General features: G+C 43.1%; 1 protein-coding gene across 2 annotated transcripts in view; it reads left to right on the top strand.

The window, feature by feature from the left end:
* GABRB3 (gamma-aminobutyric acid type A receptor subunit beta3) overlaps positions 1 to 26,683 on the top strand; it is a 309,205-nt gene that overhangs the window by 276,668 nt on the left and 5,854 nt on the right. Inside the window, exons 8-9 of one of the 2 annotated variants that reach the window (XM_044286240.1) lie at positions 8,257 to 8,501; positions 17,934 to 17,939. In XM_044286240.1, coding sequence (XP_044142175.1) covers positions 8,257 to 8,501; positions 17,934 to 17,939 — 251 coding nt within the window. The remainder of the gene's footprint in view (positions 1 to 8,256; positions 8,502 to 17,933; positions 17,940 to 26,683) is intronic. The other variant, XM_044286241.1, reaches the window with a different exon arrangement.

The raw sequence follows: 26,683 nt of genomic DNA on the forward strand, positions 1-26,683 counted from the left end.
CAGCAGAGAATACCATTTATTTGGGACAAATTTAACTAGTTTTAGGCACATCTGTGTGTGTTTAGGCCGCAACCATATATACAGTATTCCAGCAGAGATTTATATGTATTTGGGACACATTTAACTACTTTTGGGCACATTTGTGTGTGAGTTCAATCCACAAACGTTATATACAGTATTCCATTAGAGAATTGTCACGACCCTTGGTCATGGTCGTGACTCCTTGGGTGCCGCATGCTGTTGCCCGCGGTTTTCCGTTGTCAACCGCAGCTGGGAGCACTTCGTTGTTGCCTCAGGTGCGGTTGCCGCGGACAATAGGCATGCGTGTGGTTGCCCTTGACAACGTGTTTTTGTGTGCACTCCCTTTGTCTGTTTGTTGTGCATGAGGTGGTGTTTGTATGCACTTGGACTCCTCCCTTCACCTGCGGTTGTCCGTGGCAACGTCTGGTGATGTTTGCATGCTGTGGAAGTGTCTCGGCCCGTTGGCTGTTCTTGAGGACACGGTTGCCACGCATGCCGTTGCCGTCGGAGACAGGTGAGTGAGTTTGTGTGCTTTCCCCTTTATGTGTGTTTTCCCTTCTGTGGTGTAGGAAGGGTTAACTCCCTTCCCAGTGTGTCTGTGAGTCACTGGGTGTGTCTGACCGTGGGTGTGGCCACCTGGCCTATAAAGCCTCTGTCCCTGGCTTGGTTCAGTAGGTTGCTCTCAGCCATGCTGGCTTGAGCAGCCTCCTGTCTCCTCCATCTGCTTGGTGGGGACCATCCTTCTGTTCATAAATCTTCGTTAGTTATATTCATGTTTGGTGTTCAGAAGATGTTTGTGTGGTCTCTTTGTTGGTGCAGCATATGGTTTCCTGGGTTCCCGTGTGATGTCTGGTGTGTGCTGTGTCCTTTATGGTGCTGTGGACATCAGCACTTGTTCATGGGTTCCAGGTTTGTGTGTCTGTGGCAGGTAAGTGCAGGACTAGTCTCACTTACCTGTCATTTCCATATGTCTGTTGATGTTCCCCCTGTGTTGCTTGGCCGTTGAGACTCCTGCTCCTCCGTGCCTAGAAGGAGTAGGGCGTCTGACTCTGTCCCCTAGTTCAGGGCCGACTTGAGGGCTCGTAGGGACTTTTAGGTTCCGGCGTATGAGCCCTCCTACCACCAAGGTCGGCTCATACTGACAGGAGACAGTGTCAGCGTTAGGGGCGCAATAGGAGGTGACCTGCTCCCTAACTCTGTGGTCCCGGCCAAGGGGTAAACCTATCATCTCCTGGCACCACACGGCTGGGGGTTTCCCCCTCTGCCAGCCGTGACAAGAATACATTTTATTTGGGAGAAATTTAACTAGTTTTAGGCACATCTGTGTGTGCGTTTAGGCCGCAACCGTATATACAGTATTCCAGCAGATAATTATTTGTATTTGGGACACATTTAGCTACTTTTGGGCACATTTGTGTATGCGTTCAATCCACAAACATTATATACAGTATTCCAGTTGAAAATAAATTTTATTTGGGACAAATTTAACTAGTTTAAGGCACATATATGTGTGCGTTTAGGCCGCAACCGTATATACATTATTGCAGCAGAGAATTCATTGTATTTGGGACACATTTAACTACTTTTTGGGCAAATCTGTGTGTGTGTTTAGGCCGCAACCATATATACAGTATTCCAGCAGAGAATTATTAGTTTAATTCGGGACAAATTTAACTCGTTTTGGGCACATCTGTGTGCGTTCAATCCACAAACATTATTTACAGTATTCTAGTAGAGAATACATTTTATTTGGGACAAATTTAACTAGTTTTAGGCACATCTGTGTTTGCATTTAGGCCGCAACCGTATATACAGTATTCCAGCAGAGAATTATTTGTATTTGGGACACATTTAATTAATTTTGGGCACATCTGTGTGTGCATTTAATCCACAACTGTTATATACAGTATGCCAGCAGAGAATTTTTTTTATTTGGGACAAATTTAACTTGTTTTAGGGATATCTGTGTGTGTGTTCAATCCACAAACATTATATACAGTATTTTAGCAGAGAATTTTTTGTATTTGGGACACATTTAACTACTTTTAGGCACATCTGTATGTGCGTTTAGGTTGCCACTATATATACAGTATTTAAGCAGAGAATTATTTGCATTTGGGACACATTTAACTATTTTTAGTCACATCTGTGTGCGTGTTTATGCCGCAACCATATATACAGTATTCCAGCAAATAATTATTTGTATTTGGGGCACATTTAACTGCTTTTGGGTACATCTGTATGTGCAAGTAGGTTGCCACTCTATATACAGTATTCCAGCAGAGAATTATTTCTATTTTGGACAAATTTAACTAATTTTTGCGTTCAATCCACAAATGTTATATACATTGTTCCAGTAGAAAATACATTTTATTTGGGACAAATTTAACTAGTTTTAGGCACATCTATGTGTGTGTTTAGGCCGCATCCGTATATACAGTATTCCAGCAGAGAATTATTTGTATTTGGGACACATTTAACTACTTTTGGGCACATTTGTGTGTGCGTTCAATGCACAAACATTATATACAATATTTCAGCAGAGAATACATTTTATTTGGGACAAATTTAACTAGTTTTAGGCACATCTGTGTGTTCGTTCAATCTAAAAACGTTATATACAGTATTTCAGCAGATAATTATTTGTATTTAGGACACATTTAACTACTTTTGGGCACATCTGTGTGTGCGTTCAATCCACAAACGTTATATACAGTATTCCAGCTGAGAATACATTTTATTTGGGACAAATTTAACTAGTTTTGGCCACATCTGTGTGTGCGTTTAGGCCCCAACCGTATATACAGTATTGCAGAAGAGAATTATTAGTATTTTGACACATTTAACTACTTTTGGGCACATCTTTGTGTGTTTAGGCGGCAACCATATGTACAGTATTCCAGCAGATAATTATTTGTATTTTGGACAAATTTAACTAGTTTTGGGCACATCTGTGTGTGCAATCAATCCACAAACGTTATATACAGTATTCCAGTAGAGAATACATTTTATTTGGGACAAATTTAACTAGTTTTAGGCACATCTGTGTGTGCGTTTAGGCCGCAACCGTATATACAGTATTCCAGCAGGGAATTATTTGTATTTGGGACACATTTAACTACTTTTGGGCACATTTGTGTGTGCGTTCAATTCACAAACGTTATATTCAGTATTCCAGCAGAGAATTATTTGTATTTGGAACACATTTAACTACTTTTGGGCACATCTGTGTGTGCGTTCAATCCACAAACGTTATATACAGTATTTTAGTAGATAATTATTTGTATTTGGAACACATTTAACTACTTTTGGGCATATCTGTGTGTGCGTTTAATCCCCAAACGTTATATACAGTATTCCAGCAGAGAATTATTTTGCTGGGGGCAAATTTAAATAGGTTGTCCAACATCTATTGAATAAACCTTTTAATGAGAAGGCGAGCACTAAGGGACGGAGAAGTGGGTGTGTTGCTGACTGTTCATGCAGAGGCCGTGGCCCTGGGAGCGATGAAACTGTGCCAGCTGCCGATGAAACTGGAAAAAAGAAAAAAATCCACAATACCCAGTTTCATTTCACAGTTATCTGGGTGTCTCAGGACAACACTGTCCAAGTCTGACCAGTGCGACTGGGTGGTTGGTTGGGTGGCAGAAGATAATTCTTCCACCCTCTCTTTCACCAAGACCAGTCTCATTAGCAAAGAGTCTGGGCCACAGAATCCTCACCCTGATCCTCCTTCCTCCCACCATGTAGAGTCAGGAGACGGACAAACCGTTGATACCATGCTCGGACATTCCAAGGACCTATTTTCATCGCCATCACTAGATTTGGCCCTCTCGTCAAGCAGGCTTGAAGAGCCATAGATCTTGTGCCCTGATTCGCAACCAGTTGACCTATCACAGAGTCAAGAAGATGAGGGTGGTGAACGTCAATTATTTGTTCACGAGGTGGATGAGGTTGAGACACAGCTGTCAATCACTGAGGTTGTAGTTAGGTCAAGTCAGGAGGAGTGGAAGAGGAGGTGGTGGACAATGAGGTCACTGACCCAACTTTGTAAGGTGAAAAGCAGAGCGAGGAAAGCAGTACAGACAATGCAGCAACGCAACAAGCTGTAAGAAGCATGTTGTGGCAAAAGGGAGAAGTTGGCCCACACCCAACAGGCCCGCAACTGTTACACAGAGCACTCACATGTGTAAATCTCCCTTGCCAAGGGGTAGGTGTTCTGCAGTATGGCGCTTTTTTGCAGAAAGTGCAGACGACAAAAGAGTGGTAGTTTGCAACCTGTGCCGTACCAAAATGAGCCGGGGTGCGAACACCAGCAACCTCGCCATCACCAGCATGATCCACCACATGGCAGCCAAGCACCCTAATCAGTGGGCTGAATGCCTCCTCTTCCCCTGTGTTATGCACTGCTGGCCAATCCCCTGTTGAAGGCGCAGTGCTGGATGCCCCTTGCCCTGCACCTGAGCCTTCGCATGCACCATCAGCAACTACATCCACTTCACTGTCCCAGCGCAGTGTCCGATTGTCCTTACCTGAGGCATTTGAACGCGGAAATACCCAGCCACCCACCCACCCACTGTCCATAGCACTAAATGTGCAACTTTCAAAATAACTGGCCATTGAAATATTACCATATAGGCTTATGGAGACTGAGGCCTTCCACAGCCTGATGTCGGCTGCCGCCCCTCAGTACACAGTCCCCAGCCGCCACTATTTTTCATGGTGTGCCTTGCCCACCTTACACCAACATGTGTCCCAGAACATCATCCATGCTCTGACCAATGCAGTTACTGGGAAGGTCCACTTGACCATGGACACATGAACAAGTGCTGGTGGCCAGGGATGCTACATTTCCCTGACCGCACACTGGGTGAATGTTGTGGAGGCCGGGAGTGAGTCGTACCCTGGGATGGCACAGGTGCTACCCATGCCCAGGATTGCGGACCCTACGTCCATCAGGGTCTCCGCCAGCAGCTATGTTACTGGCTCCAACCCCCACTTCTCCTCCTCCTCTTCCACTGCTACCTCCACCACTTCTACCTCCAGCAGTCAGCCATCAGTAGGTTACTAAAATTGGATGTTGCAGACAGCAAATATAGCTGCATATAGCAGCAATTTTAATGAAATCAAAAATATTTTTGATTTTTTTTTAAACATTTCCTACTGCATATTGTATAAACATAATATTTTTAAGATCATTGCAATGAATGTCAAAGTGGTTGCCAAATGAAGCAAAACACTGGTTGACATGTTGTTTCCTGGTCTGTTCTGCATGGCTGAAAGTAAAAAAAAAAAAAATCTGCATTAGGCTACTTTCATATTAGCGTTTTGGCTTTCAGTTTGTGAGATTCGTCATGGGCTCTTACAAGCGGTCCAAAATGGATTTGTTTTGCCCTAATGCATTCTGAATGGAAAAGGATCCACTCAGAATGCATCAGTTTGCCTCCATTCAATCACCATTCTGCTCTGGAGGCGGACACCAAAACCCTGCCTACAGCGTTTTTATGTCCTTCCTGGGATGCGGAGCGAGACTGATCCATCCTGACACACAATGTAAGTCAATGGGGATGGATCTGTTTTCTCTGACACAATAGAAAATGGATCTGTCCCCCATTGACTTTCATGACAGATCTGTCTTGGCTATATAAGACATAATACAACCGGATCCATTCATGACGGATGCATGCGGTTGTATTATTGTAACAGAAGTGTTTTTGCAGATCCATGACGGATACGAAAAAAATGCTAGTGTGAAAGTAGCCTCAGCCAGAAAGTTTTAAAGTGCAGTGGTTCTCATTGTAATGTATGCATAGAAAACGAAGATTATTTGCAGTGGAGCTTTCATTATCAATAGTTTTGTTAACTGTCACACCAGTCATGTAATTTATGCACTGAGCTAAAATATAAATGCAACACTTTCGGTTTTGCTCCCATTTTGCTTTAGCTGAACTCAAAGATCTGAAACATTTTCTACATACACAAAAGACCCATTACTCTCAAATGTTGTTCACAAATCTGTCTAAATCTGTGTTAGTGAGCACTTCTCCTTTGCCGAGATAATCCATCCCATTTAAAATGCCATCAATAAAATGCACCAGTGTTCATTGTCCATAACATACACCTGCCCATACCATAACCCCACCGCCACCATGGGCCAATTGATCCTCAATGTTGACTTCAGCAAACCGCTCACACACAAGACGCCACACACCCTGTCTGTCATCTGCCCTGAACAATGAAAACCGGGCCTCATCGGTAGACAGAATGCCTCTCGAATGCACCTGACACCATCGAATGTGAGCATTTGCCCACTTAAGTCGGTTACAATGACGAACTGCAGTCAGGTCCAGACCCCGTTGCCTCCACATAACTTTGGCGGATCCACCACTAGCGCAGCGCAGGTATTAAGACTAGAGTCTAAAACTCTAGTCTTAATAAATGATCCCTAATAGGTGTATATTTATGACAAGGTTGAATGGTCAGAGTTAAGGGAAAGCTGCATGGAGAAAAGTACAAACATATTCTTAATGAAAATCTGATACAGAGTCTTCTGGACCTCAGGCTTGGCCAAAGGTTTACCTTCCAACAAGACAACAACCCTAAGCAAACAGACAAGAAAACACTGGAGACAACCATGTGAATGTCCATGAGTGGCCCAGCCAAAGCCTTAATGTGACCCCAATCAAACATCTCTGGAGAGACCTGTTCATTGATGGTCGCCAATTCCTATCTATCCTCACAGAGCTTCATAGGATCTGCAGAAAAGAATGGCAGAAAATCCCCAAATCCAGGTGTCCTTTTGGCATCATACCCAAAAAGACTGGAGGATGTAATTGCTGCCAAAGGTGCTTCAACTAAGTACTGAGTAAAGGGTTTGAATACTTATGTCAGTGCAATATTTTAGTTTTTTCCCTTCAATAAATTAGCAAAGAATTTAAACATTCTGTTTTGACTTTCTATTTATGGGGTACTGGGTGCAGAATGATGGTGAAAACTTGATAGCCAGGATCTCAGGAGAGCTTGTGCCTGAGGGCACTTCATAGCAGCTCTGTTGAAGATTATAGGATGGCTCCCGAGCATGCGCAGAAGCAATGGCACTGTTTTTGTAGCACTGCGCACAGCATGTAGCTGCCAAGTCGTTATTAGAGTTTTTGTAGCACTGCTTGCTTAACATGCAAGTTACCAGGATAAGTACTGCCCACAAGTCATTCAGCATCAGTGAGCAAGGAGCAATAAAAGACACAGATTTAAAGTAAAAAATCTGATTAGCACCCACCAATAAGTTTCATTTTTATTAGCGATTTCATCTGGATTTAAAAATAGCAATAAACGTCTTAGATGAGAATAACTCTTTAACTATCAATCTATTTTTAGTCATGATTAAAGGAGTATACCAGTTAGGTTAACTATTAAATCTGATCACTGAGACCCCTGCTGTTTATGAAATTGGAGGCCCCATACCTCGAAATGAATGGAGTGGCTGGTTAAGCATGCACCTTACCACTCCATTTATTCTCTGTAGGACTGCGAGAAATACCTCTCACTGAACTAATATTAAAACTATTAAAAAAGAATAGAAAAAACTAATTCCACGGCACTTCCCCAAAAGTGTGTGTTTATTCACCAAATAGAAACCTTTCATTCCTCTCAATGGGACCTTCCTCAATCTATTTGGTGAATAAACACACACTTTTTGGGAAGTGTCGTGGAGTTCGTTTTTCTATTTGCTATTTGGGCGGTGGATCGCCTCTTCAGCCGCTGGCACCCCTTCTTACATATTGTCTCAATGTGCTGCCTGCAAATTTAGTATTCTTGTCTATTAAAAATAATAGATATTTTTTGCAACAACTGCATCTCTGTCAGGATTTAGTAACAAAATAGTTCATGTGAAAAGTACATAGACACATAAGAGTGCATGGAGTGTACTGTGGGCTTGTAGTACGGATGCCTCTGTGAGGTATCATATTTTCCCCTGGAAGCAATGATTCTGAGAAACAAAATTTATATAATACAACATGCTTTAAAGCATGTCACAAGAAAGCAGTAAAATCAGTACCATGTGTAGGTATCTCATGAGGTTATATAATACTATCTAAATCTGGTATTTGTTCATGTGAGTGAGGTCTAAAAAGGTCTGTTATTTTTCATTATTTTACTCTTTTCTTTATTTTCATGTTTCCATCTTTATTTTATATATTTTAACTATGATAATAATTCAAAAAATTTATTTTTCAGGTATAACTACTGTACTGACTATGACAACTATCAACACCCATCTTCGTGAGACATTGCCTAAAATTCCTTATGTTAAAGCCATTGACATGTATTTAATGGGATGCTTTGTATTTGTGTTTTTGGCCTTGCTTGAGTATGCCTTTGTCAACTACATATTTTTTGGAAGGGGCCCACAAATGCAAAAGAAACTTGCAGAGAAAACAGCCAAGGCAAATAATGATCGCTCCAAATTTGAAAGCAACCGGGTAAATTATATATTTTTTTATTTGCATTAAAATACACACATTTATTTTAGCCAATGTGTTCTCATACCGATTAGATTAAACCTGACCAAGAGCTATTGAAAGTGTATGGGTACCTTACATCTTTAGAATAGGGGTGCACAACTTTTTCTGGTCCGAGGTCCAAATAATTAGGCTGGCATGGCAACATGGATCACGCAACTGTAAGCCTCAGAAAAGTTGCCAAAAATTTTGCACAACTATTTTGGAGCTGGGATTTTGCTGTTAAAAATAAAACTTGAATTGAGGAAAGGTTGCAAGCAAATCATAGTCTTACACAGCTTGTTTTGTTGTCTGTTATTAGTCTATAATGGCAAAGTCGCTTGCAACTTGTGATCGAAAACCCAACATTGTTGGATTTTTGCAGTGGTCATGTCACAGTAAGTCACATCGCTACTCCATGCAGTGTAATGTCACAATCTTTATACAGCATGGCTCATGTTACCATGTAGCCCTTGTCTAAAACCTAAAAGGGCATTACCATCTGAGGCAGTTATGGCGTATCAAATTCAAAAGTATATGCCATAAATTTGTGATAAGTGAATGTTTCACTTCCAGGATACTGACCAATTAGGATGATGGGGATCCCTTTGCTCCCAATTAGTATGCCACACAGTAGAAGACCAGGCATGCACGTAGCTCTCCATCATAGATGATGGGCATTGTGGAAATCACTTAACATTTCACAACTACCATAAACTATGGAGAGAGACATAAGCATCTAACTCATTAACTAATTTCTGGGGTATGAAACAAGGACCAATCCAATAGACTTCCATTCTCCTGCATGTGGCCACAGGTCATGCACTACTCCCCAGCTCACCTGGAACCCATGGCAGAAACTTTTTGACATTATGGGTAAAACACGTTTTATTTTCCTTTGAGCCTTGAAGGTTAAAGAGGACCTGTCACCGCTCCTGACATGCATGTTTTAATAGCTTAATGCAATCCCCATGTAATAACAATTCTGGAGCATCTATTCTTATGTCTCTATGTTGTGCCATTCCTTTATTATTTCTACTAGAAGGATGAAATGAATTGCTAGCAGTCTGCATTAAGGGTACATAGGGGAGGTAACAAGTTGGGGGGGTGTCCCTGCACAGACTCACTTTATCCAATCAGTAGCCCCATTTTCACACTGTGCAGGTACACACCCCCAGCTGGTTACCACCCCTTACTGAAAACTGCTAGTAAGTCATTTATAACTAGTGATGGCCTTGCGGTTCACCCGGCGGTCGGTTTGCAGCGAACTTTGCTCGTTCGTGATTCATCTAACATGCGAACATATGGCGATATTCGCGCCGCCATATTCTTTTACATTGTGAAGAACTTTGACCCATGACACATCCATCAGGTGGTACAGGACAGCCAATTGAAAAGTTTCAGCACATGGACATACCCCCTACCTTATAAATAGACCTGATCTAGCCGCCATTTTACATTCAGTCTTTTGTCAGTGTAGGAAAAGGTTGCTGTGTGGAGCAGGGACAGGCTGTTAGGGACAAAAACGCTATCAAATAGGTCCACAAAAGTCCTTTTAAGGACTGATATAGGTGTACTATTGATAGGTGTGCAGTACAGAGGGGTGTAATACACTTATAATATATTTTCTAACATAGAAAGCATATTATAGTGGATTTGTATTGTGCAGCAGTGGTGAGCGGTTCTGCAGCGATACTGCAGCTACACAGAGTGAAAAACGCAATTCGAAAAAATAATTATAACTGGTGTGATATACCAGTCGCCCCCCCAAAAAACTGATAGAAACGGGGTGTTATATACCAATAATATACTTTCTATATAGTGCATTTGGGTACAGAAGCATTTGTTTGCGGTTTTGCTGCGTTCCCTCTGCTACACACAGTGACAAATGGTATTGAAAAAAATAATTATAACTGGTGTGCGCATGCGCGTACGAGGAAATTATATTGCCGATATTTCGCATTGAAAAAAATAATAAATGTAGATCGCAAATTAGAATAATACATCTGGTATGTCACTGTCCATGTTGTGGGACTATTTGTGCACTTCTAGTAATTATTTCTTGGCTGCAAATATGAGCTGAAGGTTTTTCAGGTTCTCCTGCCATTAAAATGAATGGGACCCGCCGCAAAGTATTATATTTATTACTTCTAAAGACATAGAAATAGATGCTCCAGGATTGTTATTACATTGAGAATGCATGAAACTATTAAAACAGGCATGTCAGGAGAGGTACCAGGTCCTCTTTAAGGTGAAGGTACCATGTATTATAGAAATTTCTAATAATATTTCTAATGAATTTGCTAAAAAAAAAAAATAGTCAAAAGTAGTTAATACAATAGTAGGCTGAGCAAAATGATTATTTTCTTTTTTAAATATTAGTGACAAAATAACAGTAAAATATAACAGTAGTAAAAGAAAATCTGAATAAACCTCACTATCTCGTAATGATAAGGTCAATACTGCAGCTCCCACCCAATGGAATGGCCCCCTTCTCTAAAGCTAGGTTAACATTTTCATTTGTGTTGTTTCCTGTGCAAATGGCTTATACTAAAACTGTAAAGGTTTTTGCCATTAAGGCATAATTTTGTCATCAGTTTGAATCCTTAGAATTTATTACCACTACCATTAGGGTCAATTATGTCAGGTTTCTGTAGCTTTTTTTTTGATGCTAAGAATATCATAGTGTGTCATGTTTGTCCTGAAGGACAAATAGGAGTCAGTAGGTTCTGTCAGTTGCATCATACCTGTCTTTGTTCCATTAAAATGAGCCTCCAGCTCAAGATGGCTACACCAATAGTGCAAACCAGGCAGATGGACCTGGGAATGAGAAGATCTGTAGCTCTAAAGACGAAAAGGAAGTCACCATATATGGCCGAATTCACATCACTGTTTAGCTTTGTGTTCTTCTGATCAGTCAGAAGTACAGAATAATAGAAGGAAAACAAATCTGTTATTTTGAGTATCATTTCCACTAAAAATAACTGATCCTTTTTTTTTTTTTTCAGAATCAGTTATAATTAGAGATGAGCCAAAGTCTCAAAAATTCAATTCAGTTGGTTTGCCGAATTTTACGAAATTATTTGATTCGATCTGAATTAATTTGTGGTGATTCGCATTAAAAAACAGCTATTTCCTGGCTGCAGAGAGCCTGTATAGTGGTGTAGAACACTGTTCCTTGCAGCAACATGCATAGTGAGTCTGCTGTGGTAGTGAAACAATACTGTGAGTCAGTATGACACGCAGATGACAGGTGTCGCTCTTAGAATCACTGCACACTTCACTTCTTTAGGCAGTGACGGGGCCAAAACTGACCAAAAACCTCAAGTGTGAACTCAGCCTTACAGGCCGATGTTAGCATCAGATATAAAGAACCGTTCAGAGTCCCAAAATCCTACTATAGCTTGAAAGAGTGCACTTCTTTTACACCATCGTCAGCTAAATCCACATAGATGTCTACAGAAACTGTTCTAGTAAACGGTTATACAAGTAGAGCCCCCTGACAGAGAGAGTGTCAGCAGTAAGTTTGTGTTGGCGTCACTGATTATTTTGCACTTCCTCTGATCCGTCAAAACAAAATCCCCCCAAAAAAGGATCCTGTCTGTTGAGCATCCGCCTTCACTAGGTCAGCAATCCATCAGTATTGCTAATGCCCTCAAAAAAACAGGAGTGGTTACAAAACTGGGATGACACACATGAATGGAATATTTGCATGTCTTCTGTGTTTTGTACCCACTACTGCTTTTGGCTACCATATCATAAGGCAATTCTGATGGGACCATACAGGCTTTACAGCTGCTATGCAGACAGGATCCGTTGTGTGTCTCATTTATTCTTCCTTCTGACAGATCAGAAGAAGGGTCAAATAAATGATGATGTCAACCAGGCTAAAAAGGCAAAATAGTGGCCTAGTCATGAAGTCGGGAGGGTGAAAACAGCATGAGAAGTCCACAGAGTGGCCCTATGACATTGTGTGGAGGTGGCATCAGCATCAGGAGACCACAGAGTGGCAAGGTGACATAGTGTGGAGGTAGCAGCAGCATCAGCAGACCACATAGCGGCACAATGACATAGAGTGGAGGTGGCAGCAGCATGAGGAGGACACAGAGTGGCACAATGACAGAGTGTGGATTTGGCAGCAGCAGCATGAGATGGCCGCAGAGTGGAAGGGTGACATTGTCTTGAGGTAGCATCAGGAGACCACAGAGTGGCAAGGTGACATAGTGTGGAGGTGGCAGCAGCATCAAGACACCTCAGAGTGGCAAGGTGACATAGTGTGGAGGTGGCAGCCGCATCAGGAGACCACAGAGTGGCAAGGTGACATAGAGTGGAGGTGGAAGCAGCATGAGGAGACCACAGAGTGGCACAATGACAGAGTGGGGAGGTGGCAGCAGCATATGAAGGCTATGGAGTGGCAAGGTGACATAGTGTGGAGAAGGCAGAAACATCAGGAGACCAGAGAGTGGCAAGGTGACATAGTGTGGAGATGGCAGCAGCATCAGGAGACCACAGAGTGGCAAGGTGACATAGTGCGGAGGTGGCAGCAGCATCAGGAAACAAAAGGGTGGCAAAGTGACATAGTGTTAAGGTGGCAGCAGCCAGCAGCATCAGGAGACCACAGAGTGTCAATGTGACATATTGTGGTGGTGGTAGCAGCAGCAGCATGAGAAGTCCACAGAGTGGCACAATGACAGAGTGTGTAAGTGGCAGCAGCAGCATGAGAAGGCCACAGAGTGGCAAGGTGGCAGAGTGTTGAGGTAGCAGCAGGACGAGGAGACCACAAAGTGGCAAGGTAACATAGTGAAGAGGTGGCAGCAGCTTTAGGAAACCACAGAGTGGCAAGGCAACATAGTGTTGAGGGGGCAGCAGCATCAGGAGACCACAGAATGGCAAGGTGACATAGTGTGGAGATAGCAGCAGCATCAGGAGACCACAGAGTGGCAAGGTGACATAGTGTGGAGGTAGCAGCAGCATGAGGAGACCAAAGAGTGGCAGAATGGGAGAGTGTGGAGGTGGCAGCTGGAGCATGAGGAGACTGCAGTATGGCAAGGTCACATAGTGTTGAGGTAGCAGCAGCATCAGGAGACCACAAAGTGGCAAGGTGGCATAGTGTAGAGGTAGCAGCAGCATCAGGAGACCACAGAGTGGCACAATAACAGAGTGTGGAGGTGGCAGCATAAGGAGGCCACAGAGTGGCAAGGTGAAATAGTGTGGAGGTATCAGCAGCATCAGGAGACCGCAGAGTGGCAAGATGACATAGTGTTGAGGTAACAGCAGCATCAGGAGACCACAGAGTGCCCCAATGACATGAGTGTGGAAGGGGCAGCAGTAGCATGAGTAGGCTACAGAGTGGCCCAGTGACATAGTGTTGAGGTAGCAGCAGGACGAGGAGGCCACAGAGTGGAACAATGACAAAATGTTAAGATAGCATCAGCATCAGAAGACCACAGAGTGGCAAGGTGACATAGTGTGGAGGTGGCAGCAGCATCAGGAGACCACAGAGTGGCCCAGTGACATAGTGTGGAGGTAGCAGCACTATCAGGAGTCCATAACGTTGCACAATGAGAGAGTGTGGAGGTGGCAGCAGCAGCATTAGGAGGCCACAGAGTAGCAAGGTGACATATTGTTGAGGTAGCAGCATCATCAGCAGACTGCAGAGTGGCAAGGTGATATAGTGTTGATGTAGCAGCAGCATCAGGAGACCTGGAGACCACAGAGTGGCACAATGACAGAGTGTGGAGGTAGCAGCAGCATAAGGAGGCCACAGAGTGGCAAGGTGACATAGTGTGGAGGTAGCAGCATCATCAGGAGACCACACAGTGGCAAGGTGACTGAGTGTTGAGGTAGCAGCAGCAGCATCAGGAGACCACAGAGTGGCACAATGACTGAGTGTGGAGGTGTCAGCAGCATCAGCATCAGAAGGCTGCAGAGTGGTACAATGACAGAGTGTGGAGGTAGCAGCAGCAGCATAAGGAGGCCACAGAGTGGCAAGGTGACATAGTGTGGAGGTAGCCGCATTATCAGGAGACCACAAAGTGGCAAGGTGACATAGTGTTGAGGTAGCATCAGGAGACCACAGAGTGGCACAATGACTGAGTGTGGAGGTGGCAGCAGCAGCATCAGAAGGCTGCAGAGTGGCCCAGTGACATAGTGTTGGGGTAGCAGAAGCACAAGGAGGCCACAGAGTGGCAAAATGACAAAGTGTGGAGGTGGCTGCAGCATCAAGAGACCACACAGTGGCGCAATGACAGAGTGTGGAGGTGGCAGCAGCAGCATGAGAAGGCTACAGAGTAGCAAGGTGACATAGTGTTGAGCTGGCAGCAGCATCCTCGCTGTATAGTGGAGCTGAGCCCACAGCATATAGTACTTCTCTGGATGAGGGAACAGAGGCAGGTTGAGGACAGGTGAGGACACAGGGCCTTTTCCCGGGCCATGCCAACTAAGGGTTGTGTCTGACGATCCCAGCGACTCTTGGCTGGGGGTGTCTGATGTCACTTGCGACGAAGTCGAAGATCGAGTCAACCATTCCAGAACCGCTGGGTTTCTGATCAAGACACAACCGCTAGCTGACACTAGGAGATCAGGCCTCTCGAATTGACCTCTGCTGCCACGCCCCCTTACTCTGTAGCGACCTTTGCCTACGCCAGAAACATTTAGGCTTGTGCCCCTTTCCTGTGAAGGGCCTGTCACTTCTCTGTCTGACATACTGTTAGATCAAATAAGTAAATAAAAAAGAAATTAATACACCCCAAAAGGGGCTTCAATTTTCTCACTTCGCCACACAATGGCTAATAAGCCCTTTTTCTTTTTCCCCACTAATGCACGCCAAAAAAAGGTTTTAAAACTTATAACTGCGGCAGTGAACAGCAAATAATATATTTATTTTGCCACTAATACACGCCAAAAAGGGTTGTAATTTTCTCACTTCACCACACAACGGCTAATAAGCCCCAGACTGTAAACACCCCTACTGAACTCTGTTATGCTTCAATACTGTGGAATATTTCCTCCCTATCCTTTCCCTACACTTCTAATGCTTTTTCTCTGAACTTCGATTGAGCAAAATATAAGTTTTAAAGTCTTTCCTAGCACTGTCTCTAGTGCCTGCTGACGTCTCTCCCTGCACTAAGTACACAGGAAAAGTCTGAATCCAAGATGGCTAAATCTATTTATAGGGCTGTGACATCACAGGGCTGGCTGCTGATTGGCTGCATGCATGGCATTGTGGGTGATCCATCGTTCCCAGAGTCCCTTGCTCCATGTCCTAACATGTGCAGCAGCCATTTTAGGAAAAAATGCGATTCGTTACCATGAAACGTGAGGAAATTCGGATCGGATTACACTTTGTCAGCTTCGATTCGCTCATCTCTAGTTATGATCAGTTTTTTTTGACAAGGGAAAAGGTACTTCATGCAGGACTTTTTCTCCCCTCAAAAATAACTGATCTCAAATGGAACAAAAGTGACACAGGCTGATGCAAACTGATAACTAATGCTAAAAAAGGATCGGTTATTTTTCATTTTTCTGTTCTTCTACTGGATCAAAAGAACAAAAAGCTGAACGCAGATGAGAAAGAGCCCTACGTGATTATATTCCCAGTTACAGTGAATGAGTAGAGGGAGTCACTTCAATAACTAAAGCAATAATACTTGGGTAAACAAAGCTCTAAAGGTGGTCCAGTCTGCAAGTAATAGCATATCTTTTAGAGCAGAGGTAGACAACCTCCAGCACTCCAGCTGTTGTGAAACTACAACTCCCAGCATGCATACTTCCTCTACTGTTCTCAGAACTGTCATAAAAATGAATGGAGTATGCTGGGAATTTTAGTTTCACAACAGCTGGAGTGCTGAAGGTTGCAGACCCTGTTTTAGAGAGTCCTACTGTACAAATGTATTCAGGAACCCTCTATTTATAATGCTGTCATCGATGTACCTGTGCTGAATCACAGATTCTTCTGCCGTCTTCATGAAATGGAGTGAGATACAAGCTAATAATATTATTATCTTATCAATTTCAAAACATATTCATATGAAATCTCTTTTAATGCATTTTTCAAATAAACATGCCCCGTATTAAATCTGAACACATACATTCTGCAACCGTAAACAAAATCAACACTTCAGTGAAGTTTCAATTTACTCAATACAGTCCATGCTCTCATGCAGTTCACCATTCGTGCCTGCTTCCATCATTTAATAATAATAATATTATTGAAACATTTATTTAATCAGTTCTGGTCTGATAAGAAGAAGAAATAGTTTGTACTTTACGCCTGGCGTATTCAGGTCTGACAGTTTTGTCAGCATTGTAAGCTCAGCAGTTAAACACAGGATCTGAATGGCATGCTCAGTGAACAGAAATAAATGGTGAATAATAATTATTTGTGCCTGTCTGATCATCAAGGTTTTCTTCAAATATCTCTAAATGCAATAAACATAGGTACACAAACATATAGCGTACATCTTTCTATAAACCAGTTCATAAAAGATCCTTGAATGGGGTAAATATTATTATTTTTATTGCAGCTTTCCTGAGATAGAATGCATCATCTGGGTCTGCAAAGACCCAGCATCTCCTGCAACTTGCCAATTACATAATCACCAAGATTGGGGCAGTAAGCCTAATTGCTGCTTACTAAACTGTGTACAGGGTCCTCACTGAGAGCCTTGTATGCAGATATCAGTAAGGCAGAAATGGCTATAAACCATCTCTGCCTTCCCTATGAGCAGCCTGGCTGTCTCTGACAGCTAGCTTCCCTCTCCTGCAGGTGAACATTTTCTATGCAGCTGCAAACTCAACAATCTAAAAGATTCCTAAATGTCCATGTACAATTATATGCAAACTGGCTGATTATTTTAGGACATTCCTTAGTCTGCAAGCAGTTATATAAATTAACCCCAAAATTTGTTCATCAGAGCCTATACTACATAAATGACCAAACCTGGTGTCTAAATGTTGAAATTCAAAGGGGTTGTCCTATCACATTGACTTATTGCATACAGCCAGGATAAATGTCTGATCAACGGGGGTCTGACCACTGGGGCACATACCTATCACTAGAACTGGGGCCTGTGTCCCTGTATGAAGATGATAAGTTGTTGTAATAGGACAACTTTTTTAATTTAAGATACTTCCTATTTTCAACAATGCAAGCCAAACATTGACAAAGTCTAATAAATATTCACTTTTTATAATGTTGCCTTCTAAATTCAGTAACCGTAATGACAAAAAGTGACCATTTACTATCACATGATTTATTTATAGAGGACATACATTGTAGGTCAGTATAAAAAAAAATAAAAAAAAAGAATTAATTGATTTTTCTTACATTACTGACTGGTGCAATCCCACTCCCAACCTTTTTATGTTGGAGGAAGAACTAAAAAAGCTACATCTACCTCATCCTTGCTGTAGATACAGGTCTTGTTGCTGTCTTTCAGGAAACATCTAAATGAGTCTCAATGAGCTCTAGGTATCTATAAAGCACTGGTTAGACAACAGTAGTCTAGTGGCTAAGACAGAACAAAGCCTCATGTCTAAATATAAAACCATCCTCCTAGTCTGAAGTCTATATTTAACTCCCTGTGGACCACTCATTGACTATTTATGTTTGGGAAGTCAACACATATTGGCATAGTTGTTTTAAACATTGTGCAGTTGTGGGAGAGGGAGAACACTGTCACGCGCTGTGTGTAGAGAACAGTAAGTGGAAATGCCGCTTCCTGCTCTGGCCTTAACGTTCATATGATCACCATGTGCAAGAAGTCTGCTGAAGTTGATGGGTCTCAGCAGACCCAGATTAGCTCTGTAGTGAGGTTGCACAGTGCTGTACAACCTCTCTGGGGGCTGTATTTGAAATGTAAAATAAAAATAAAAATAAAGCCAAAATAAATAACTAATAAAAATAAGCAATGCAGCTTGTTGCCATGCCCCCGGTAACCATAATTCAAACATCACATGTATAAAAAAGACCATTATGGAAAGAGGGCATAATTAAAAAAAAAAATCTAATAGATCAATAATTTAAAAATGTGAAAAACTACTTTACACTTTTTTTTTTACATAAACAGTAAAATAGATGCTTTTAAAGACACAAGCAAAAAAAAAGGAAATGCACCTGATCAGGAAGGTGGATCAATTGCTTGGTCTTTAACCCCTTAAGGACACATGACGTATCGGTACGGCATGTTTCCCGAGTCCTTAAGGACACATGACGTACCGGAACGTCATGTGTTGTTCCGATCACTGCCGTGCGGCCGGCTGTGATCGGAACAAGGTGCCTGCTCAAATCATTGAGCAGGCACCTCGGCTAAATGCGCGGGGGGGTCCCGTGACCCCCCCATGTCCGCGATCGCAACAAACCGCAGGTCAATTCAGACCTGCGGTTTGTTGCGCTTTCTGCAGTTTCTGATCGCTGCGGTCCCTGACCGCGGCGATCAGAAACTTTAGTGTGGCGAAAATATATATTTATTACCCCCCCTGCACCTCTGAATGATTTTAGCCCGGTGGGAGGTGCAGGGGGGGTGTTGCGGGCGGTGGGGGCGGTGCGGCAGGCGGGATCGCGATCCCCCGCCCGCCTCCTATTGCGTAATCGTTGGTGTACAGTGGGTATACCAGGGTGCCAGCACATTGCTGGCACCCTGGTATAAACGGCTGACATCGGTGATGCGATGTCAGCCGTTTAACCCTTTCCATACAGCGGTCCGTACGGACCGCTGTATGGAAAAAGTTAACAGTAAGAGGGAGCTCCCTCCCTCTCCGATCGGGGGGCTGCAGTGCCTTTGCAGCCCCTCAATGGAGAGGGAGAGAGCCCCCAGACAGCCCCCCCAGAGCCCCGTCCTTACCCTTCCCCGTCTGCGCAGTTCTGACCATAACTGAGCAGACGGGGAAGGTTCCCATGGCAACAGGACGCCTCTCAGGCGTCCTGCTGTCCATGGTGCTGAACAGATCTGTGCTGAAAGCATAGATCTGTTCAGTGTAAGTAAAATATAGTACAGTGCAATATATATTGTACTGTACTGTATTATACAGACATCAGACCCACTGGATCTTCAAGAACCAAGTGGGTCTGGGTCAAAAAAAAAGTGAAAAAAAGGTAAAAATCAAAAAACACATTTATCACTGATTAAAAATTAAAAAAATAAAATTCCCTACACATGTTTGGTATCGCCGCGTCCGTAACGACCTGATCTATAAAACGGTCATGTTACTTTACCCGAACGGTGAACGCCATAAAAATAAAAAATAAAAAACTATGATGAAATTGAAATTTTGTCCACCTTACTTCCCAAAAAAAGGTAATAAAAGTGATCAAAAAAGTCGCATGTACGCCAAAATTGTAACAATCAAACCGTCATCTCATCCCGCAAAAAATGAGACCCTACTTAAGATAATCGCCCAAAAACTGAAAAAACTATGGCTCTTAGACTATGGAAACACTAAAACATCATTTTTTTTGTTTCAAAAATGAAATCATTGTGTAAAACTTACATAAATAAAAAAAAAGTATACATATTAGGTATCGCCACGTCCGTATCGACCGGCTCTATAAAAATATCACATGACCTAACCCCTCAGGTGACCACCGTAAAAAAATAAAAATAAAAACGGTGTAAAAAAAGCCATTTTTTGTCATCTTACGTCACAAAAAGTGTAATAGCAAGCGATCAAAAAGTCATATGCACCCCAAAATAGTGCCAATCAAACCGTCATCTCATCCCGCAAAAAATGAGACCCTACTTAAGATAATCACCCAAAAACTGAAAAAACAATGGCTCTTAGACTATGGAGACACTAAAACATTTTTTTTGTTTTAAAAATGAAATCATTGTGTAAAACGTACATAAATAAAAAAAATTGTATACATATTAGGTATCGCCGCGTCCGTGACAACCTGCTCTATAAAATTACCACATGATCTAACCTGTCAGATGAATGTTGTAAATAAAAAAATAAAAAACGCTGCCAAAAAAGCTATTTCTTGTTACCTTGCCGCACAAAAAGTGTAATATAGAGCAACCAAAAATCATATGTACCCTAAACTAGTACCAACAATACTGCCACCCTATCCCGTAGTTTCTAAAATGGGGTCACTTTTTTGGAGTTTCTACTCTAGGGGTGCATCAGGGGGGCTTCAAATGGGACATGGTGTAAAAAAAAACAGTCCAGCAAAACCTGCCTTCCAAAAACCGTATGGCATTCCTTTCCTTCTGCGCCCTGCCGTGTGCCCGTACAGCGGTTTACGACCACATATGGGGTGTTTCTGTAAACTACAGAATCAGGGCCATAAATAATGAGTTTTGTTTGGCTGTTAACCCTTGCTTTGTAACTGGAAAAAAAAAATTAAAATGGAAAATCTGCCAAAAAAGTGAAATTTTGAAATTGTATCTCTATTTTCCATTAAATCTTGTGCAACACCTAAAGGGTTAACAAAGTTTGTAAAATCCGTTTTGAATACCTTGATGGGTGTAGTTTCTTAGATGGGGTCACTTTTATGGAGTTTATAATCTGGGAGTGCATCAGGGGGGCTTCAAATGGGACTTGGTGTCAAAAAACCGGTCCATAAAAATCAGCCCTCCAAAAAACAAACGGCGCACCTTTCCCTCTACGCCCCGCTGTGTGGCCGTACAGTAGTTTACGGCCACATATGGGGTGTTTCTGTAAACAGCAGAGTCAGGGCAATAAAGATACAGTCTTGTTTGGCTGTTAACCCTTGCTTTGTTAGTGGAAAAAATGGGTTAAAATGGAAAATTAGGCAAAAAAATGAAATTCTCAAATTTCATCGCCATTTGCCAATAACTCTTGTGCAACACCTAAAGGGTTAACGACGTATGTAAAATCAGTTTTGAATACCTTGAGGGGTGTAGTTTCTTAGATGGGGTCACTTTTATGGAGTTTCTACTCTAGGGGTGCATCAGGGGGCTTCAAATGGGACATGGTGTAAATAAACCAGTCCATAAAAATCAGCCTTCCAAAAACCAAACGGCGCACCTTTCACTCTACGCCCCGCTGTGTGGCCGTACAGTAGTTTACGGCCACATATTGGGTGTTTCTGTAAACGGCAGAGTCAGGGCAATAAAGATACCGTCTTGTTTGGCTGTTAACCCTTGCTTTGTTAGTGGAAAAAATGGGTTAAAATGAAAAATTAGACAAAAAAATAAAATTCTCAAATTTCCTCCCCATTTGCCAATAACTCTTGTGCAACACCTAAAGGGTTAACAACGTATTCAAAATCAGTTTTGAATACCTTGAGGGGTGTAGTTTCTTAGATGGGGTCATTTTTGGGTGGTTTCTATTATGTAAGCCTCGCAAAGTGACTTGAGACCTGAACTGGTCCCTAAAAATTGAGTTTTTGTAAATTTCTGAAAAATTTCAAGATTTGCTTCTAAACTTCTAAGCCTTATAACATCCCCAAAAAATAAAATATCATTCCCAAAATAATTCAAACATGAAGTAGACATATGGGGAATGTAAAGTCATCCAAATTTTTGGGGGTATTACTATGTATTACAGAAGTAGAAAAACTGGAACTTTGAAATTTGCTAATTTTTCCAAATTTTTGTTAAATTTGGTATTTTTTGGTGCAAAATAAATAATTTTTTTGACTTCATTTTACCAGTGTCATGAAGTACAATATGTGACGAAAAAACAATCTCAGAATGGCCTGGATAAGTCAAAGCGTTTTAAAGTTATCAGCACTTAAAGTGACTCTGGTCAGATTTGCAAAAAATGGCCTGGTCCTTAAGGTGAAATAGGGCTGTGTCCTTAAGGGGTTAAGTGGTTAATATGGATGACCGAGCATGCTTGGCACATGGCGCAATGCTCTAGTCTCCGCCCTGCATGTATAAACGTGCAGGTAAGTACTGTCCTCACTGTAATGCCGTAGCCATGTTAGCTGATGGCATTACAGTGGTTGGCTTGCCGAAACGCATCATCGGGTGCTATATAGCACCCGATGACGCATGGTCGGCTCATTCTTTGTCAGGGAGAGCTGTGCTGAGGAAGGGATAGACAGTGTAGGGAGAGATTTAAGAATATTAATACCACCAAAACTTTTAAGGACTATTGTGTGTGGCAGCAGCAATCTATACTTTTAGCGCAACCTGTGCTAAATAGCTAAAACTTTACAGACCCAAAGGTCCTTCTAAGGACTATTGTGTGTGTCTGCAATATCTATTTTTATCGCATCCTGCGCTAAATAGCGTACAATTGTTAGGCCGCTGAAGACAGCGACATTGGCTGTGTCACATCTCTAGTGTAAAGTGTGTGCATCCAAACAAAAAAAATCTGGGACATCCACTGTACTTTTTCCGGAGACGGTGTCCGCTGTGGACAGTGACATTAGCTGCGCCACATCTCCAGTGTAAAGTGTGCGCATCATAAAAATATCTGTGACATTCAGTGTACTTTTTCCGTAGACGGTGTCCGCCGCAGACAGTGACATTAGCTGCGCCACATCTCCAGTGTAAAGTGTGCGCATCCAGAAAATATCTGGCATTTAGTGTACTTTTTCCATAGACGGTGTCTACTGTGGACAGTGGCATTAGCTGTGCCATATCTCCAGTGTAAAGTGTGCGCATCCAGAAAATATCTGTGACATACAGTGTACTTTTTCAATAGACGGTGTCCACTGTGGACAGTGACATTAGCTGTGCCACATCTCCTGCCTAAAGTGCGTGCATCCAAAAAATATCTGTGAAATATAGTGTCCTTTTTCCGTAGACAGTGTCCGCTGGGGACAGTGACATTAGCTGCACCACATCTTCTGTGTAAAGTGTGCGTATCCCAAAAATATCTAACATCCAGTGTACTTTTTCCATAGACGGTGTCCGCTACGGACAGTGACATTAGCTGCGCCACATCTCCAGTGTAAAGTGTGCGCATCCAAAAAATATCTGTGACATACAGTGTACTTTTTCAATAGACGGTGTCCGCTGCAGACAGTGACATTAGCTGTGCCACATCTGCAGTGTAACGTGTGCACTTCAAAAATGTATCTGTGACATACGGTGTACTTTTTCCGTAGACGGTGTCTGCTACGGACATTGACATTACCAGCGCCACATCTGAAGTGTAACGTGTGCGCTTCTATAATTTATCTGTGACATACAGTGTACTTTTTCCGTAGACGGTGTCTGCTGCGGACAGTGACATTACCAGCGCCACATCTGCAGTGTAACGTGTGCGCTTCTAAAATTTATCTGTGACATACAGTGTACTTTTTTGCATAGATGCTGCGTACAGTGACATTACCGGTGGTACCTCTCCTGTATAATGTTTCCTCATCCCAAATACCTGTGACATTCCCTGTAATTTTTCATTTTCCGCTGGTGACAGCATTGACATTATCTGCGGGTTATCTCCTGTGTGATGTTTCCACATCCCAGATACCTTTTTAAATTTATTTGCCCATACACTTCCAATCCTACGATACTGTACGTGTGACAGACTTTCAAAATCATATATAACATTTAATATGAAGAAGGCAAGCAGTAAGGGACAGGACAGTGGCCGTGATGCTGATGGTGCACGCAGAGGCTTTGGCCCTGGGTGTGTTGAAACTGTGCCTGCTGCCAGAGCACAAGAAAAACAATCATCCATGATAGCTAGCTTTATGTCCCAGTTTGCAGGGCGGCGCAGGGCACCACTCTTGAAGTCAGACCAGTGCGACCAGGTGGTGGGTTGGATTGCAGCAGATAATGCTTCCAGTCAGTTAAGCACCACCCTGTCTTCCACCAAGTCCAGTCTCAGTAGCCAAGAGTCTGCTCAACCCAATCCTCACCCTGATGCTCCTTCCTCCCACCATGGAGAGTCTGGGCAAACAAATGATCCCACACTCAGATATTCCAAGGAGCTCTTTTCAGTGCCATTCATTGATTTGGTCTTCTCTTCAAGCACACTTGAAGAGGGACATGAGGTCTTGTGCCCTGATTCCCAACCTCTTGAGCATCCACAATCACAAGAAGATGACAGTGGGGAATGGCAATTACTGTTTAATGAGGTGAATGATGATGAGCCACAGTTGCCAATAACTTAACGGCAATTACTGTCACAAGAGGTTGAGAAAGAGGATGAGACACAGTTGTCAATCACTGAGGTAGGGTTAGGTCAACAAGTCAGGAGGATGAGCAGAGTGAGGAAGTGGAAGAGGAGGTGGTGGATGATGAAGTCACTGACCAAACCTAGGAAGGTGGAAAGCCAAGCGAAGACAGCAGTACAGCGGGGGAGGGATTTGCTGCACTGCAAAAGGCTGGAAGAGGCAATGGGGTGGCAAAAGGGAGAAGGCAGGCCACACCAAACAGGCCCGCAACTGTTCCCCGGAGCACCCCCTTGTGGAAATCTCCCCTGCCAAGGGGTAGGTGTTCCGCAGTCTGGCACTTTTTTTTTAGGAAAGTGCAGATAACTAAAGAATTGTAATTTTCAACTTGTGCCATACAAAAATGAGCAGGGGCGTGAACACTAGCAACCTCATCGCCACCAGCATGATCCGCCATAGATGGGCCGAAAGCCTGGGACTACAGTGCCTTCTTTTCCCCTGTGTTACATGCTGGCCAATCCCCTGTTGAAGGTGCAGGCCTGGATGCCTCCCACCCTGCACGTGGACCTTCGCAAGCTCTATCAGTGACCACATCCACTTCCATGTGTCCCACAACATCACACGTGCCCTGACCAATGCCGTTACTGGGAAGGTCCACTTAACCACAGACACATGGACAAGTGCATTCGGCCAGGGACGCTACATTTTCCTGATGGCACACTGGGTTAATGTTGTTGAGGCCGGGAGCGAGTTGTACCCTGGGATGGCACAGGTGCTACCAACACCCAGGATTGCGGGCCCCTACGTCGATCAGGGTTTCCGCCTGCACCTACGTTAGTGGCTCTAGCCCCGCCTTCTCCTCCCTTGCTTCCTCCTCCACTTCCACCTCTGAATTATCTGCGTGCAGCACCAGTCAGTCATCAGTTGGTAACTAGAAGCAGTGTAGCACTGCAGTGGGGAAGCAGCAACAGGCCGTGCTGAAGCTGATATGCTTAGGGGACAAACAGCACACCGCCTCAGAGCTGTGTCAGGGGATAAGAGACCAGACTGAGCTGTGGCTCTCGGTACTCAACCTAGAACAGGCATGTTTTTGTGTGATAATGGCCGTAACTTGGTGGCGGCTTTGGAGCTCGGCAAGTTCACACACATCCCATGCCTACATCTTAAACTTAGTGGTTTAGTGAATTCTCAAAACCTACCCCAATTTGCCTTAGCTACTGGTGAAGGTGCGCCGCGTGTCTGCAAGTCATCGACAGCTTCAGCTGGTCTGTTAACGCTGCAGCAGTGCTTGAAATTGCCAGCTCACTGGCTGTTGTGCGACGTGAGCACACACTGGAACTCGACGTTCCACATGTTGGCCAGGCTTTGTGAGCAGTAGAGGGCAGTAGTGGAATACCAGCTGCAACATGGGCGTCGCCTTTTCAGTGAGCTTCCGCTATTAACAAGCAAGGAGTGGGTATGGATGTCTGACCTCTGTTTTATGACACCCTGCCAGCACCCTCACCCTGATGCGCGGCCTAGTGTCACAAGGAGGGAAAAGTTTTGGAAGATGGTGAAGGAATATATAGCAGACCGTGTCAGCGTCCTCAATGATCCCTCAGTGCCTTAAAACTACTGGGTGTCCAAGCTAGACGTGTGGCATGAACTGGCGCTCTACGCCTTGGAGGTGCTGGCCTGCCCTTCTGCCAGAGTTTTGTCAGAGCGGGTATTTAGTAGTGTTGAGCTCGAATATTCGAATAGCGAATATTTATCGCGAATATCGCAACTTCGCTAATTCGAAAAATATTTTGAATACAGTGCTATATATTCGCTATATCGAATATTCGTCATTTTTTTACATCTGAAAACATGATTCCTCCCTGCTTCTTTCTTGTGGGTCAATGAGTTATTGGCCCACAAGCAACTTAAGCAGGAAGGAATCATGTTTTTATATGGAAAAAAAATGACGAATATTCTAAAAAACAAATATATAGCGAATATATTCGTTATTTAGAATATTAGTTTTTTGTTTGTTTTTCAATGTGTACTGTTATTCCACTTCGTCATACTCCTCCCCGACAAGCGTCCCTGTCACCATGGGAACGCCTGTGGGTTAGAAAATACCATCGGATCTGAGTTTTCCCTGAGA

Source organism: Bufo gargarizans, chromosome 3 (assembly GCF_014858855.1).
Source record: "Bufo gargarizans isolate SCDJY-AF-19 chromosome 3, ASM1485885v1, whole genome shotgun sequence".
Lineage (NCBI taxonomy): Eukaryota > Metazoa > Chordata > Amphibia > Anura > Bufonidae > Bufo > Bufo gargarizans.